General features: G+C 31.2%; 1 protein-coding gene across 3 annotated transcripts in view; it reads right to left on the bottom strand.

The window, feature by feature from the left end:
* Msr-110 overlaps nt 1–16,324 on the bottom strand; it is a 39,051-nt gene extending 22,727 nt beyond the window's left edge. For 2 of the 3 annotated variants that reach the window (XM_075307535.1, XM_075307534.1), the window contains exons 1-4: nt 16,174–16,324; nt 15,765–15,926; nt 6,267–6,296; nt 985–1,182 (exon numbers count right to left, since the gene is read on the bottom strand). In XM_075307535.1, coding sequence (XP_075163650.1) covers nt 985–1,182; nt 6,267–6,296; nt 15,765–15,860 — 324 coding nt within the window. In that variant the 5' untranslated portion in view covers nt 15,861–15,926; nt 16,174–16,324. The remainder of the gene's footprint in view (nt 1–984; nt 1,183–6,266; nt 6,297–15,764; nt 15,927–16,173) is intronic. The other variant, XM_075307536.1, reaches the window with a different exon arrangement.
* Nucleotides 16,325–19,382: the final 3,058 nt, after the last annotated feature.

Raw genomic sequence — 19,382 nt, 5'->3', positions numbered from 1 at the left:
ATTTATATATGTTTACATTCACACATATAATTTTTATGAAACATGCATGCCCCAAACATAATATATTCTAACATATTAACATATGTGTTCCAAACATTTAGTGTTAGTTTGAGAATATTACATGTTTGCACTTAAATATATTGTGTTTAAAAATTGTGCCCGAAACACATTTTGTTTATATCGAAACATATGAAAAACATATTTTTCTAACAGTGTAGAAGATTTTAAAGAACAATTCTATTTTTTTTCATTCCTGTTAATCTTGTAGAGTATGTATTGCAATCAATTACGATTATAGATTGCATAGACTAACTATGACAAACGAATAAATCGTAACATATCGTAGTTAGGACATCGAAAATAGCATGTGAATATGTTTTCCAGATGATATTTTCAAGAATAAAAATAAAAGTTGAGCTAACAAAATATAATTTGTTTAACTAAATACAAAGAATTATTTACTTAATGCATTCATAAAAAAGTTAACCCACCGGGTTAATTTTAGAAAATTATAACTAAAATATATTGCAAACGCCGATATCATAAAATTAAATAAAGTTCAATTCAAATTTATTAGACATTATCAATTTTTTCTCTAGTTAAAGAGAACTTCATTGTTATAATAAATCTGGATGTTCAAAACTGAAAATTTATTTGACATTATTCATGTTTTTCACATTTTACAGAAAATTTCATAGTTTGGAAGAAAATTGGAGTTAAAAAATTGCAATTGGAGTTAAAAATAGCACTATGAGAAGTGCAAAATGGCCAATTTTGTGGTAAAATTTACAAATTTAAAGGAATTTTGAACCATGAACTAAATATAATTTAAAATAATTTCCATGAACTAAAATAGAGTTAAAATGACTTTCTTGCCCGGGATAGTTCACTTCTTTTAGTATATCCATGATGGCATCTTGTAAGAGATTCAGCTATCCTCTCTTTAAACTTCGTAATTTCCACACGAAAAAAATATTATCTTACCTTATTTACTTGTTGTAAAGTTTCCAACATCAATTCCTTTTCCAAAACGGAGTCAAGTGCCTGCACTTGGTCACATGATGCTTTGGCTTGCAAATATGACGATGCCAAAATAAAAGCGCCCAAAATGAACGATGAGACGATAATGGTGAAAGCAGTGATTTTAGCTATCTTCACCGAATTCGATTGACGTTTATAGGCCTGAAATTACAAAAAAAAACAGGAGTTAAAATCAATACATAGTTTAAATGTGTCTATAGTGGTTGACTAATAAATGTTTGCATAATGTGAAATCAGTATATGCTATTGTATGTATCTAAGAACTGCAAACTACAAATTGGTTATTATACAATAATCTAGCCACTTTGAAGAAATACAAACTATACTGAAAGAAGAGCTTTCTTTTCTAAGGAACGAGATTTTAGACATCAAAGTAGATTTTCTTGAAAACCAAGAAAAAATATTAGAGACAATCGTATATCATAAAGGTTTGGAGCAACTAAAAGAATTTAATTCATAAGAAAGGGAAAATTCGTTTGTGTAAAATTTCATTCTGGACGAATGTAATTTTTCCTAGCGTGTAGGCTTATCCTGAAATGAAAATCTTCATATGAAAAATTCGTTTTAAAAACATAGGCACGATTATAAATTGCAATTCTTTCGTCTTTCATATTTTTTTGATTGTTAACTCATATTGTTTTAAAAAATTCCCAACTTCTGAATTTCTCCAACGCAGCTTTGCACTGAAGTCATAAACATTTCTACGTATATTGCCTCATGACATTTTAATATTCCTATTTATTGTTGTTCGAGTGCAATATGCAAATTTGCTTTTAGTTTTAAAATCAGATAACAATTGTACTCGTAAATTTATTTTTAAGTACAATGTATTATATACCGTAAAAATTGTTATTATTTGGGATTTAAGTGAGAATATCTTATCTTTAAGTGCAGATACACAAATGAATTGTCCATTGTAATGGGTGGGGTTGACGTTCAAAGAGAGATGTAAACAGATTCAAAATAAGAATGGTATAATACAACAAACAAATAAATTTGTAGGAAATTTTATATTTGTCGCAATTTGTAGGTTAACTGCAAACTTTGTCATTCATTTTATGATACACCAAAATATTATTATTAGACGGTATGTTTAAATTAAATTAGCTAATTGAGCCTGCTTGTTGTTACAACTACTCGTTTTCTCATTAGTATTTGCGTTTAGATGTAAGGTAGCTCGAATAATAATTATAAATAAAGACCTTTACGATAACAAAGTTTGAAGATTTAGGTTTAGAGACACCAAAAAACATATTACTGTTTTGGATTTCATTATATATCGTAGAAGATATTTTCATATCATTTTAATTATATAATCCCAAAATATACTAATTGCTACTACATTATACCAGGATATATAAAAATGGTAATTCAATTTGCATTTCTTTATTTTTTAGAATCATTTTCTAAGTAAACGAAAACTCTTGTTCTCATATATCTCTTTCTTCATAGTCAAAAATGTGCCCAATATTTTAGATAAAAAATGTATTTATTATTTTGTGAAAGATCACGTATTTATTCATTTGATATTCTCTAGAATAGTTGGAATTTTTGTTTCATCGCATTTTTCACATTGTTCCGAATTGCATATAATCTACGTTTTTTAATCATTTTGTATTCTTTCTATCAATAACATCTTTCAAAACTATCGCACAAAGTACAAAACCCATTTATAATATTTGTTTTTGTCTTATTTAGATAATTGAGTTTTGTTGACAATATTTCATCGAAAAAAATAACACACAATATTAATTATTATGATGACTAAGTTAAAATATTTTTGTTTCGTGCAAACGCATTAATATTTCAAGTTTGTTGTGTTTTTGTTTTTTTTTTTTTTTTTGACAAAGAATTCTCTGGAACAACACGAATTCCCAATTTTATTTATTTTTTCATTAGCATTGGCAAATGTTAAACAATCCATGAATTGCATTTTTCAAAAGCCAACTTTCCCCTTCTACCGAAATGAGTGTAATCACACTCCTCTCTATGGAAATATTAACCATCTGAAATGTTTGCATTGCCATCTGGTTTTGTAATGGTTTCCAATTCAAGTTCAAAATCCGATACGATACTCCATCAGTAATTTCAATTTGTTTGATCGTCCACCCGTTATCTTTTTTTTTGAATTTGGGGAAAAGGGGAGGGAAAATGTTGATGTATGGCATCTTAATGGCTACGGAATTGTTCCTTGAAAGTAAATTGTTTTATGGGTCTTAATTGAATTTCCATATTAATGATAATTTATATAAATTTTCAAAATAAATTGTGTAGAAATGAAAAATGGCTAGATAATTGTTCATGCAGATTGCATGAATTTACAAAATTGATCTCTGTACTCCGGATAAATACGTAACCTAGCCGCCTGATGCAAGAGCGTGTACATACTCATATAAGGCCACTGTTGAGTAGTTTTATCCCGATTGGACTGAACTTTTCTTTTACCGCGTTTGGAAGGGACGCACGAAGTGTTCTTCATAAAGGGTGATACGGTCAAAATTTGGTCAATATAAACTTGACGTATTTCTTTCAATTTTGCATTTAAAAAACCTGAACATCCCTCATTTTGAAGGTGTGTGTGTGTGTAGAATGTTGCTCCTATTTTGATTTTGGAATTCACTCTTCAGTTGTCAAAATGCCGTCCAAGCAAGAAGAGCAGCGTATCAAAATTTTGCTTGCGCATCGCGAAAATCCGAGCTACTCGCACGCAAAGCTGGCAAAATCGCTAAAAGTTGCCAAATCAACTGTTACAAATGTAATTAAAGTGTTTGTCGACAGCCAGGAAGTCTGGATCGGGGGAAATCGAAAACCGGAAGCCGCTGAGACGACAAAGAAAGTTGCCGGTAGTTTCCACCGAAACCCTAACCTCTCTCTCCGAGATGCGCAAATAAACACGGTGTATCGTCTACAACCGTGCATCGAGCCAAAAAACGAGCCGGACTATCGACTTACAAGAAGGTAGTGACTCCAAATCGCGATGATAAACAAAATACGACGGCCAAAGCGCGATCCCGGAGGCTGTACACGACGATGCTGACGAAGTTTGACTGCGTGGTAATGGACGACGAAACCTACGTCAAAGCCGACTACAAGCAGCTTCCGGGGCAGGAGTTTTATACGGTAAAAGGATGGGGAAATGTAGCAGATATTTTCAAGCACATAAACCTGTCAAAGTTCGCAAAGAAATATCTGGTTTGGCAAGCCATCTGTACCTGTGGCTTGAAAAGCATCATTTTCATAGCTTCCGGGACTTTCAACCAAGAAATTTACGTGAAAGAGTGTTTGAATAAACGTCTGCTGTCTTTCCTGAAGAAACACGGTTGTTCCGTACAGTTTGGCCGGATTTGGCATCTTGCCATTACAGTAAAAAGGCCATGGAGTGGTACGCCGCCAACAACGTGCAGAAGACCAAAAAAACTGCTAAGGACGAGCAGCAGTTCAAGGCAAACTGGCTTTCTGCGGCGAAGAAGGTGGACAAGGTGGCTGTACAAAATCTGATGGCAGGTGTCAAGCGTGAATTCGGATTTGGAAAAGCGAAAGCCTAACTGAATATTTTTCCTGAATTTTATACTAATTGAACTTGAAAACGAAATTTAATTTGATTTCTTAAATAAACGATTTCACCGATTTACACGCGTTTTCCCTTGACCAAATTTTGACCGTATCACCCTTTATGATGAGTAGCACGCCATGGTAAATATTTTCTTGGCATGTGGTATGATCGGCAAAAATGCGAGCCACCCCCACATCCTGTGATTTCCTGTCATAATGATTGCAAATGATTTTGATAGGAAAATATCCTAGACATTTTTAAAATATGGATGTACTTGTTAATAACCAGCTGAGCATCACAAATGGTTGGTGTCGAACGATATTATTGAAATTAAAATACATATTAAATTTTGAAGAATAAAAAAAGAAAAATATAAGCTAAATACTTGGCAAGACAGATAAGCTTCTAAAAGAAAGAGCAATTTTTTGCTGGGTGTAAACAAGCGTTCATCTACCGACAGTCACTTTGGTTTTGTTAACACTTTAAAGTTGTACAACTGCTTGATATCATAAAATGCTTCGACAAAATTTGCGCAATTTCTACTGGTTGTACGACAAAATGTTAGCACTTCTTTGTTATTTTTAGTTTAAATAAAATCAATAATAAATCTTGAGTAATTGGGTGTTAAGGTTATTTCTCCACAATACAAGTATAATTTCCAAGCTTAAATCTAACAAGGCCTGCTTTGGATTTTACAAAAATGTTACTCCACTCCTTGTTAAGGTAACGAAAAATAACATTTTAAATATTAGTGTTAACTCAACTACGTAAATATTATTTTAGTATTTCTAATTATTATTTATATAGCAAACACACTTGTGAATTATAAACAAGTTGGTCAATATCAACAATGTTCCAAAAAGTGTGAAAAATATATTGCACTTCATCAAGATCATGTATTCCAATAAATAAATTAATGGGCTATCTATCTTTAGTGTACCTATTACAATAAACTTGGAAAGTAAGTAAATAAATGAATAACTATATTGCGACATTTCGAAATAAAAACACTTGAAGTTTGCCAAAGCATCTTCCTTTGTGTAGGAGAAAAGTGAATGTCTATCTATCTTTCATTTGTTAATCACTTTTCTCATTATTGTTTTGTTTTTTGCACTGAATCTATTTCTAGTGCTCAAAAAGTATTGTACAGCTTCATTAGTAAGTAAAATTATATTTTTTTCTTGCCTATTGTTAAGAGATGCGAGATGAATTTCATGGCAATAATTGCCTTCTTCAACAATAAATCATGTCTTATTCATACCTACGCTCCTACAGTTTTTTTTATCATATCTAACTAAATATAGTTTTGTATTTTGAATATGTAATGAACAAACAAAAAAATAGTTAGAGAAATGCAAGAAGAAACAAGAAAATGACAATTTAATTATATTTTATGCTGGTGCTTGGAAAACAAAAGAAATAAAAAGGTGCAATTGCGAAAGTTTCTTGTGAGTTGAGTGCCTTTGAATGTGTGTCGGTATATAAAAATCCTATGTGTGTGAGTGTATATATGAATATGTGCTTTATTCAGATGAGTGCAAAACACAAGGTAACACAAAATCAAGAAGATAGAGAGGAGAGTAGATACGAGTACCACAAATGAGTTCGGTTCAATTAAGTTGAGGTGAGTTAATAGTGCGCTCTACGAAAACGAAAGACTTAAGCAACAAACCTGTTGAGGATTAAAATGAAAAAATCCCAGCTGCAATTGTTTGGTGATTTTTTTGAGGGCATTTCAAATGTTCAGTTGAATTTTGACATGAGTGAAGGGAGATTTGGTTATGGATCCGAATTGCCATCACAATGCGAACGTTTTGGTTGGTTGTTGGTTGGTAGGTTGATTGGTGTAGGATAGGAGATTTTGGTTTGGTGGGCAAATGGGTTTGTGATGTGTGTGGTTATAACAAAATATTTGCCATCACACATATTCATACACACACACACATTTATAAACATTTTTATTGGAAAAACATAAAAAGAAAATAATTTAAAAACTGCTTTAATAAATGAATTACATTAAACTTAGGATAATTAATATTCAAAATTTGCTAGGCACATTAATGTCTTAATATCGTTATAATATATAATAATAGTTTAAATTTATTACTTTGCAAGATGTGTACATAGAAAGAAGAGTTGTTTCTGAGATACGACATTTTAGAAAAAGATTTTTTTTGTTTTTGTTTAAAACTTTTCTTTAAAAGCAAATAAAAAAGATTAGAGATTTGTTGGCTCTTAAAGAAAATACTTTATTAAAAATGGGAATTTCATTTTTCAATATTTTCGTTCCATAGGAAAGAATTTTTTCTTTAGGTGTACACACAATATTTAATGTATGTATATCATTTATATAAGATCACTATACCACCTCTAGATTTAGATAAATAGGAATACAGAAGATATAGCATAACATTAGTAGTACATTAAAAGTTGGTTCGTTGTTTAAGGACATTGTGGTTGAAATATTTACGAAGAATTTTTATGAGTCTCACACAATTTCACTTATGAGCTTAACTATGGAATAGGAAATTATGTCATTTCGTGAACATTTTTATTGAAAATATAACCAGCATTTCTGAGCGGTTTAACTATCGTTTATTGATGCTTCGAAATTTCGCGTCCTCACAATTCACAATAAGTGTAAGGATAAGAATATGGATATTAATTTCTTAAAATATGTTGTAGCTTAATATATAACCCATAGATTTGTTGCCTCTGTTAATTTAACAAAAATGTTGGTAGGAGTTTTCTTTGCAATAAGAATATTCGATTTATTTAGAACGGTAAACACTAGAAGTGTAGGTTAGGTTAGGTTGGGTGGCAGCCCGATGCATCAGGCTCACTTAGACTATTCAGTCCATTGTGATACCACAGTGGTGAACTTCTCTCTTATCACTGAGTGCTGCCCGATTCCATGTTAAGCTCAATGACAAGGGACCTCCTTTTTATAGCCGAGACCGAACGGCGTTCCACATTGCAGTGAAACCACTTAGAGAAGCTTTGAAACACTCATAAATGTCACCAGCATCAATGGGATGGGATAATCCGCTGCTGAAAAACTTTTTGGTGTTCTGTCGAAGCAGGAATCGAAACTTGTGTATGCAAGGCGGGCATGCTAACCATTGCACCACGGTGACTCCCTAGAATTGTAATAGGTATTTTTAGTTAATGTGGTATCACACTGGAGTGAATAGTCTAAGTGAGCCTTTAATAAAGCAGGCTGTCATATAAACTTTACCTAAGATTTTCCATTATTTCAAATAAATCTTATGAAAATGTTGTGTAGTTCGTATTTTTTAATTATATACCAATATCTGTTGCTTCATACACATAAAGCATGACTTCATTTCAATACGAGTAGCTACTCACTTAAACTTAAACAATCACACATATATATATATGTATGCACTGAACAAAATATTGTCGTGAGGCCAAAGATTTCATTAACTTAAAGTACGAATCCGAATTTTGCTTAGCGTATAAGACGCTTTTCTCTGATATACAGGTTTTTTCTTGTCCAAAAGTAGATAAACATTTCAATGAAGTCGTTTTGTCCTTATAGTTAGGTGATTCAACTTAAAAATGGGTATCTTTATATGAAGGAAAATGTTGTATGACTAAGGTCAAAATGGCTTTTTAATTCTATAATTTTTATAATTTTTATTGGATTCTAACGCTTGTCGGAAACGTTAGACCTCAAATATTTTCAAAAATTCACATTTTTTTTTCCGATTAGATTTAACATTTTTTTCGACAAAATTTAAATGATTTGTACCATTTTATGAATTCTTACTCTGTTTGTAACCTCTTTGAAACAAAAAAAGTTAAAACTACCCATTAAAAGTATGAAAAAACCTAGTTATAAAAAATTGAATTAAAAGAACTTCCTGGGTAGTTAAAATAAATAACACCATTGGGAGTGCATATTCTGGAAGTGCTTTTAAAGTTGTGCCGTTGGAAGAACTTCCAATTTTTTTTGCTGGGTAGCCTATGAAGAAAAGAACTGTAAAACGAATGAATTAAAATTTGTTCCATAAAACCAAGAACGCAAAACACAAATTTGAAGGAGTCTTAAATGCTTACTTCAATTCTCGGCGTTTTTGGCTCGGAATCAATACCAAAACCATTAGTGTAAAGTGTAAAATCTTTCGAACAGGACATGCTTTTTTTCAGCGTGTATTAATTAAAATGTAATGATCATATATGGTGTGTAAAGAATAACTTGAACTGGTTTCTCCATATTGAATAGATACTTAATGCAATGAAAAGCTAAACGTAAACGTTTAAGCAAAATTCTGCAATTCATATATAAAAATTAATGCTATTTGCTCTTGGATTCACAAGAAATTAGATGCAAACAATATTTAGGCAACTACAAGAAATGGGCTCATGAAATGAAAACACTAAATAAAAATACAAAGCTTCCAAGATTTACAGTTGGGGTAACTTTTAATATTTAAAATGATTTCTAAATCAAATGCAAAAAAAAAGATTAACATAAATCAAGCTACATGCAATTCATTTTGAAAATAAAACTGAAACAATGGCAAAAACAATTAATTTTTATAACAGATGTAAGGGGTACCTTTGGATTAATACAATATATCGGGAACGTACATTAGGCTGGTTGAGAGATAGAATCTCCTCCCCCCCTAAATGATTTGACCAATCAAAATCAATATAACAATTAATACGAGAAATATTTATAGCATTTACTCTGGGTTCCCCCAAAACCGAATTCTTCGTATCTCCCTGCTAACCCCTGTAAAACATGTACTAAAATTTAGTTGATGAGTTATAAATATAAAAGTTGCTATTTGCTGGCCATATTTTTAATTGCATTCCAAATGAAGTGAAACGTGACATTCCCATAGATAATTAGTATGGAAACGGATGTGTTTTCGATAACAAATACATTTGTTTAAATTTTGTTTTAATGGTTAAAGCAAGAAAGGATTATTTGTATTTTCTGTTATATTTTCGATTCTAGATATTGGAATGGCTCATTAAGCCCCTTACTGGAACTAATTGTTATTGGTATTTTTTTGCTAGGTAATTACGGAGTACATTACCATTTATATATATCAAGCCAATCAACACGCTTCACATCTTTAAAAGAAATTCCATCCATTAACATCCGATATTCCATAATATGTCAATTTATGACTACGTTTCTTTGTAAATCTAAAAGCCGACATATCATAATTAGTTGTTAGCCAGTATCAAATCACATACATGTTTTGAATTTGAAATTTTTCCTTTTTTTTTGTACACTGGAAAAATTAAGACATGCCCAAAACATGTACTCTGGATTGTTTAGTGTGCAATCAGTAATCGTTAGGGTCATGTTGTCAATTTTAAATGTATTCGAACGCTATGCTTGGCGTTCCGCCACCAAAATATGAAGAGTAGAATAAGACTGCGTGACCTAGGCTACTTCGGATTCAGAACAATTTATCACCGTTATAACCCCATGTTCTCGTTTACGAATACGTAACAATATTAGTTGAGTCAACTAAGTTGACATTAATTCATTAACTTTTCCGACTTTTGTCACAACTAGAACAGCGGAGATATTTTACATTCTCTGCATGGACAATGAAACACCACAGGAATCAGCCATTCACAAATAACATTTTCTATTTGATTTGACAGAAATTGAAGTTAAGGATAAACTGATCAACTTAACTAAATGTACATATTTAATATATAAAAGTTGTAAAAGGTACCAAATGTGTGACGGGGGTATCACGGTGCTTATTTTTCTTAAAGAAAAGTACAAAAATGGCAATAGGTTAGATAAAAAATGTTAGCAATCTTATATCATATCTTTTCCCCAGTGTATGAGCGTTCTTGGTTCTCTGCGAATGGAAATGATGACATAACATAGTTCTAACAAAAGAAAGATCTTCTAAGCTATTTTATATGCAGGGGCATGAATGCTACTAACATCTCTATAGCCAAACAAGTAATAGTACGTCATAGGCCTTTTTATGGAAATCACAACGCAACCAAAATAAAACCCATTTGCCTCGATGGACGTTATATGTATATACGGCTACTTGGTCACATGAATTCTCTCGGGTCTTTGAATGGAATAAAGGCATAAAAATAAATTTTGAATGCAAAGTCCATTACAAGCTGAGTTCGTCTTTTTTTTATTTTTTGATAAATAATGAGAGATAATAAACATAGCAATGATCCGCACGTTGTTTGCATATCGGTCCCATGCAATTTACCTAAATTTACATTTCAGATTGCACAGTGTGGATATGAGTGTGTTTGTATGTGTATGTGTGACTAGTTTTGAATGCATACGTAAGACAGGCTATGTCTGTCTATAATAATATTATTTATTATCTACCCGGCAGGTGATTGTTTTATTATCATTTATTCCCAAGTAAAACAAAAAAAAAACATTATAATCTTATTTTATGGGATTTTTTGTTTAAATTTGCTATTACAACTTGAAACTGCTCACACAGAAGACGGTAAACTATGGCGCAGTTATTAGAAAGATGACATTGCTAAATCCATTTGTGTTTGGCGGTTGATCCGCGCTTAAGTCTGTATAGGGAGAGAGGGACGGAGATCATATCATAGCCAAAATCATTTTGTGTTTTATTCACGTTCATAATACTCCCCGAAATTTCTCATTAAATATCATTGAAATGCAAATCATGTTCAAACCCCCCCAAACGAAGCCGACTAGTCCTGAGCATTGCTATGATCATGACACTTTTTCTGGTTTTCATTTTGCTATTATACTTGATGAAGTACTTTTGGATCCATGGAAGTTTTTTTTTATGTATTGCAATTTTGTAGCATTTATTAAAATGTACTTTTGTATATTGTCTCGTAGTTATAGTCTTGTATATGAGTTTTCAATTGTTTTTTAATATTTTTATCAATTGTATTAAAGAAAATGTCACGTTTATGGTTTTGATCAGTTGCTTCATTTCGCATGAGTTTGTTTTTTTTTCTTCTTCGAATGGCTGTATTCCATCCGGGATTTTTCTGAGGTTTTGCTATGCTACAGTGCTTTCTATGAAATTAAATGAGAAAACACGAAGCCACGCAATTGTAAGATAAACCGACTTTAATACACCCTCTACTTAATAACCAAAGCAATTGGGGTGGGTTCTGAAATTATTCGTTATTCCGAATGTCTGGAAAATCTGATAAAATATGCAGCAAAAATGAGCACCTTGACTCAAAAGTAAAATCTGGACTAATACAGACCATTTGTAATGTATTGATTTGAGGAACTGCATTGCGATTATTAACTAAGACGGCTCAAACTTATACAATTATAAAAATTAAGGTGTAAAACCTGACGAATGGTTCATTATGCTCGAATCGAATTGAGTGGTGACATCTTTCAATGTACAAAACCTTCTGTAAGAGGGTTCGGGACATCACTATAAAAACATGGTCCTATGTCATTGAGCTAAACATAGAATCAGACAACACTCATGAATATAAGATACCCTTAGTATAGAGCTTATATGAAGGCTATACGAGTATATGACATTGAAAATGTAATGCAATTTATATGATTTCTTTCAAAGGCAGCTATATTCAATAAGATATCTCTTTTTTTTAATTCAACACTTTTCTAATGGACTGCTGATTTTAATTGGTTTATATTAAAATTGGAGCAAAGTATTTTTTTCTTGTCTAAAATAAAGTTTTCTCTAATCTATAGTAACGCAAATAAAGTACAACATTAAAAAAGCAAATCAATGAAAGCAAATTAAATGGAAAATTTTAAATTTGAAAAAAAAATATTCCATAGTTTTGTTTCTTATTAAGTCACAATAACTAAGGAATTGGTCATGACCAAAGATTCTTTGTTAACCACAAAATCACCATAAACGTGACTGGTTTCTTTGCATCACATCCGTTTCTTGAAAGGTTTTGTTCTTATAGTTGCTTCATCTGATGAGAGGTAAAAAATGGTAATTTCCCAACATCAAATGACCATGGCATTTTTACTGAAAATGAAACTGGCACGCAGTTTTTTTTTTCTTTTTCAGAAAACTTGTAAGACACATGGAAAAGAGTCAATGTTTAAGAAGAAAATTAAACAATGGTGTAAAACTAAGAGTTTACTTAACTGACGGACGGACAGACTAGCTGGCAATCACAGATTGTAGTCAACACAAAGAAGAGCTTATGTTAAGCAACAAAGCGTATGAAAAAAGTGTTTATAACTTTAACATCAATGACCCAGATTCAAGGTTTATCATACCAGCGGAAAGTACAACCTTCTCGCAAAAGGTAATAAGAATAAGTTTAGCTACAAATTATTAATGCTCATATTAAAAGAGAATAGGGTTATTTGCATGTTACACTTAATATAATATATTCCATAACAGCATAGTGTTAAGGTGGCTTTATATACAATGACCCAGTTATAAAAGATAGGACCACTATGATTATCCCTCGGACCACGTAATATATGAAAAGAGCTCCCTTCAGAATTAATACATACTCCAACATGTTGCGTTGGTACGATAAAAAGATTGATTGGCAGTTTCCAGGGTACACTTATAAGGTAGAATCAAAATAACAATTTTCCCTCGTTTGTATGTGTGCTTGGTCGTAATTCCTTCTGTTAAATTCAGTTGCTTTTATTCGTTGGTTTGCTTGTATGTGTACAGAACACAGGGTGCTGGGAAGGGAAGAATTCTGAACTCCGAGAATTCAATAAAAGAATAAATCAGCTGGCTTATACTTTATAGCATAAGCCCTGAAAGACCTCTGGAGAGAAGGCTTAGCCCCTCTTGAAAAATGTTAGCCCCTCTATTAAAAATTATAGCGGTTTCTAATCTTCTAATTAGGACTTAACCGGTTAGCAATATTTGTGTATGCGAATGCTGTTTTAGTAACACAATTAACAATTAACATAATCTATCAGACAAATACTTGAATATGATGCTAACTATGTGTATCCTCATAGTATAGCCTATGGCTATTACATTTAATTATATGTTAAAGTCTATGGGTCCAGGGTCGAAATCAGTGTTGCCAACTCCCCAAGGCCAAAAAGCACCAAAAATATATTATAAATTCAACACAAAATCGAAAATTAAATGTTTACTAAAAAAAAAACAACTTGTATTATAGGACTTTTGTGTATTGAATTTGTAATTTTATAAAGCTATAAACCGCTATTCAAGTATACACCTTGATCAGTTTTAATGCTTTCATCCAATTCATTTTGATCAGTAATGTCGTTCAACTTTCAAAATATTAATATATGGAAGGAGTCTATTGCTTATTTCAGTTGTGCGTGCTTTTGTACATTTAATACAAACGTTTTTGATGATATCTTTATCAACTTCAAAAATTCGGCACTGGTCGCTAGACTATTCTACAGAATACCCTAAATAACAATATTAATTAAAAAATAATCAATACCACCTTCATAACAATCAAATTCTATATTTAGCAATAAAGTTGAGTTTCTTAAGCTCTTGAAAGTCTAATCCAAATTTTTGTATCAATTAAACTTAATACTGTTCAAAATGAAAAAAACACCAAAAGCACTAAATGAAAATGCCAGAAACCAGCAAGTTGGTGTTTTTTTTTTGAAAATGCACCAAAAAGGCAATTTGGTGCTTTTTAGAAATCAAAAATCACTAAATTTGCTGCTGAAATAGTAGCCCGATATGTCAGGCTCACTTAGTCCATTGTGATACCAAAGGTGATGAAATGCTCTCGTATCAATGAGTGCTGCCTGATTCTATTTTAAACTCATTGCCAAGTAACCGATAATATTGTATTACTTTTGAATATTTTATATGTGCTTCCAAAATTCATGAAAACTAAACAAACTTTTATGAAGAAAACCATTTGTAATACTTTGCGAATTTCAATGTTAGGGTTATACATGTTTGTATTTGCCTAGAAAAATTTTATTTTATGCTTTCGTTTAGTTCTGTTATTATTTTGCATTTCTTAATATTATATTTCATGTATTTTTCATTAAAATCACATAATATCACATTTCACCTTGTGCAATTTCATGTGCTAATTTAGTGCGATTTCAAATTCAAGGACAAATAAACAAACTCTTACTCTTTATGGGTACTCAAGGTACTCGAAAGTTTATTTTGAAAATATTTGTAAAAAGCCAAAACATGACAATATTCTATATAATTAACCGCAAATAAAGAACAATCAACTGTTTTGTCGACAAGATAACTGGTGTGCGGAGCAGTAGTTGTGATATTTTTATCGTGGAAAAGGAAAAAATCTTTGTGTGAAGGTTTTGCTTAAGCTCTATAGTGTCTTGATTTGATTGAAAATAAAAATACATATATATATGTTATTGATTTTGTTAAATCATACCGTTTGCAAATACAATATATGCGAATTCTTAGCCAAATTAATTTATATTGAAATTATGCTAAATTATTGCTTGCGATTAAGGCGAATACATTAAATAGCGTTAGCAAATAAAATTGATAAACATTTTAAAATTAGTAGTCATTATTTCTGCATATTATATAATATTCTGGAAATCCTATTTTGATATTCTTCATCTCAAATATTTTAGAGTTAATGTTTTTGCTATAAATGTTAAAATTCTTAGAAAAAAAAATAATAAAGTAAAAATGTATAAGAAACGAATGAAAGTTTCACATTAAGCCAAATACATAATGATTATATAGAAATTTTTAAGTCCGTGGTATGCTAAAACGAAATAGCATCATCAAATCTATTGAATAACAGTTCCACAATTATTAAAAAAAAAGTTGTTTCTAGAGTTTTTTTTTTATAAAAATACATATTTAAACAAATACGTATACAATAACATTAATCAAATGTTCCGCAACGAAATATGTATTCTGGTTAAATTTAAAAAAATAAGTCATGAAAATACAAAACACGAAAATAAATGCATAGAAAAATTTATTATTTAAATTAATGGACAAAATTATTATTTCGAGTTGGTTGATTGAAATTTGTGTCTTTTTATTAAAGACAGACCTATTGAACCAACTTCATTCTTCAGTATTTTTACAGGCACAAAAGTATTTTCTGCGCAATATCAAACTTATTTTTGAGTGCAGTTTTCGTTTTAGCATAATATGGATTTCATTTAAATAACAAGGATGATAGTTTATTTAATAAGAAAACACGATCAAGACTTTCTTACCGGTGGTGGCTCACTAGCGGTGCTATACACCTCACTAGCGGCGTAGTCGGCCTTCATTTGGACGGTTGTCATGGAAGCGGTATCCTTCTCGGTCATTTATATATCCGTCTTTGCTTTTCTATACTCGCAACACTGTTCAACTCAAATTGTTTTCTTTCTTAACTACAAAAAATAAAACAAATTCACAATATCACAGTTTGTTTCTTCAACAAAAATATATTATTTATTTTTTCTAATTGGTAATTTTTTTATTTTTTTTTACGATTTAATCGATTTTCTAGACAATTTATGAAGAAGAAACAGAAAAAGTAAAAGGATTTTGTTTGTTTTGTCTTGTTTTATTTAATTGTTTTTTTTTTCTTCTTTTATTTTTCCAAGAGAAGTTGTAAACTAGTTTTTGATGGATTACAATTTAATTTTTTTAAACAAAAAAACTTGGTCTGGATTTCTTAGTTGGTTTTAGATCCGCAAAACACGTCTTAATACAACGACTGCCACTCTACGTCTGCAATTGGCCGGGCATTGAGTTTCAGATTTTCTACAGATTTGTTAAGCTAAAATGTTGTTGTTTTGCCTTTTCGTTATTGTTGTTGTCGACCAACAATAATGCCAGCCACAAGCCAACCAGTCAGTCAACCAGCAGCAGCAACTTCAAAATCAAACCCAACCAACACCATTACGAAAACACCTCAACGAAACGAGTAAAATACGATAGCAAAAAATAAAATTAAACAAAGTCCGTCCGTAATTTGTGGCACCTCTCTCTCTCTTGTCCCGTAAATCATTCGAACACCAGCGTCAGTCAGTCAGTCAGTTTGCCAGACCATCATAAAAGCATTTCTGAACAAAAACAAGTAGACGAAAATTGTTAATAAAGTAAATTGTATCTTAAAATAAAAACAAACATCTAGAATTCAAGAGTCAGAGAGGGAGAGCGAGAATCTACGTATAAATAAACATATGATATTCATAATAATGATGTTTCTCTCTCGATGATCATGAGCTATGAAAATAAAACAAGACGAGTACCATTAAGCGAATGAGTATTTTCTCATGTAAGTTAATTATTCGCACACACATACACCCGCTATATACAATATGTGTATGTAGGTATGTCTACACCATTACAGGTAGTTAAGAAAATGAAAGCTCACATCAAAGGAAATAAAATCGTAACATGAAAGCTTTCTCATTGCTTCTATATGAAGTCAATGAGTTTTGCCATTTGAAGGCACATGATCATCGTTACTAGTATTAAACGTAATGTTGTTGTTGTTGTTGTTGTTTTCATTATAAATAGTAACTAACGGCCAACGAAACAAATAGTAAAGGGTGAAAATGACATTTGATGCTATGCTATTTAATGAAACCTTAACTTTGCCTGCTCAGATTTTTCGTCATGATAAACATCCATTGAATGGAAAATTGAATTTAATACCCAGTGAGACTATGATCGGTATTTCCGAAGACGACATAGCAGGCAAATGATAATAATGGATTACAGCAATAATTGAAGTGTTTGGGAAAATAAGTAAGTATTCGCTTTGTTTTCTGTAAAATTTGGGAAATAAAAAACAAATGAAATTATATTTTGCATGACTATCGATTAAATGATAGAGAAAAAAATTATTGCAATAGAAATGGAGAAAATTACAATTAAATTAAAAGTGTGTTCATAAACTATAAAATGTTTGGGACATTTTCCTAAAATGTATTTTCGTTTAAATATTGTATATATAGGGACCCGGATTTGGTCAAAACTGGCATGCAATCTTGTTGAAGTTTGTTAAACTTTGCGGTACACAAACGCTTTTCGATAGCGCCAAGCAATTTACCTTTAAAACAAAGAATGGAATCACCGGTCGCAATTTTTTATTTAATTTACCAAATTTTGAAGACGCCTTGTAAAGATTCTATTCATTCATTCTTATTCAAAGGCACCCCATGCGAAGAAGAGACATGCTCTTAATTTTTTAAACGTTTCCAATTCCATTCGTTTTGTTTTGTTATTGTTGGTTTTGTTCTTTAAGCATTGTTGTTGTTTTTTGATTTCAGCTTAAAACCATACATTGACAAAACTACAAGTGTAGCTTAACCAACAGAGGAAAAGAATGTTTGTCAAATTTATTTGGGCAAAGCCCTATAGACTGCAAGATGGTTGGATGGACGCATGTTTCGGAGTTACCACATTCCTCATCAGCATCCTCTACTTGCAGCAAAACTATCAACCAATTATCAGAATAAATTCAGGCAGTTCGTTAAACCCAACAATGAACCATACTTGAACCTTCCGAAAAAAGGTTTTGCATGATAGCCGGCTTATGCCGAAATAAACTCGAAGCAAACATATCTCTTTTCCTATGCCACTGTCAAATCATCGATTTGAGTGCAGTTGGCTGGGTTTAGTTTGAGCGTGCAATAAAATATTTATGGAAATTGTCTATATAATTATTTTTTACTCTTAAAAGATTTTTTGCAACTGAAGATTTATTTATTTAACAAATTTGCAAGTGCATGTTTATATACAATATCTTATTCACAGAGAAGATTCTAAAAGTTTTTTTTATAGATATATGATTAATAATATTTTTAAGCTCACTAAACCCTTAACTGAATTTGCATCAAAATTCCCACCATAACACGAAAAAATCGTAACGATTTTACCATTCTGTGAATAATTTATTCATGAACTTAAATGCGATGATTTGTTCTTGTTGTGGAAGCTTAAATGAGGCTAATTTTCAATACTCGACAACTCCGTTGAAATATTTCAAATGCACAGCTGCACTTGGAACGGCTGTTATAATGGGCTGTTGTGAATGAATAACATTTTGTTATTTTTTGTTTTTGTTTATTAGTGGAGTGGTTCAGACCTTTTTATAAAAAAAACACAATCTTAAGTGCCTCTAGCATAAGGTCAACGGCGTCATTAAGACAATAAAAAATAAATATCCAAACAAACCGCAATTTATGTAACATGTTGCGGTGTTTTCAAGACATCCAAGCAACTGATCACGACATTTTGAAGATTCGTCTTTCTCAATTTGAAAAATTGCTGGAATGACCCTAACATCTTTAAGGTTTGGGAAAACATTGAAATGAGACAAAAGCTTAAGTGTGAAGGAATATATTTACAATAAAATTTTGTAATCATGGAAATGCATTTTTGCTTAATAAAATTAATCCTTTCAACGATGTTTAATATCGTTAACTATAAAATATGGCTATATGGAGATTATTTTAAAATTTTAAACCACTCAAAAAAAGTTTACTTGGATGCAAAGATTTTGATTTTTTGGTATTGATTCCGAGTCAAAATGCGATTTCTTCCAATAAAGACATTTTTAGCGCCCTATTTGGTTTTGAATCTAGGATCAATAGAATTAAAATTAGGATGCATATCTCATTAATCGAATTTTCATTCTCTTTTCCCTGTATATTATACAATTATTCACACTGAAAAAAATATTGACCTAATATGGAAGATTATGCAACTTAAATTTTAGGACCCGAAATTTACGCAATGCTAGGGACAAAATTCTTTAAAATAATGACATTTTAATTAAAAGAAAGTTTATTATCCTCAAAAATTGTTTTCATTAAATTTAGGACATAAAT

Source organism: Haematobia irritans, chromosome 4 (assembly GCF_050003625.1).
Source record: "Haematobia irritans isolate KBUSLIRL chromosome 4, ASM5000362v1, whole genome shotgun sequence".
In the NCBI taxonomy this organism is placed as follows: Eukaryota; Metazoa; Arthropoda; class Insecta; order Diptera; family Muscidae; genus Haematobia; species Haematobia irritans.
The sequence above is the reverse complement of the archived record's forward strand: the minus strand, read 5'-3'. Positions and strand labels throughout refer to the sequence as shown.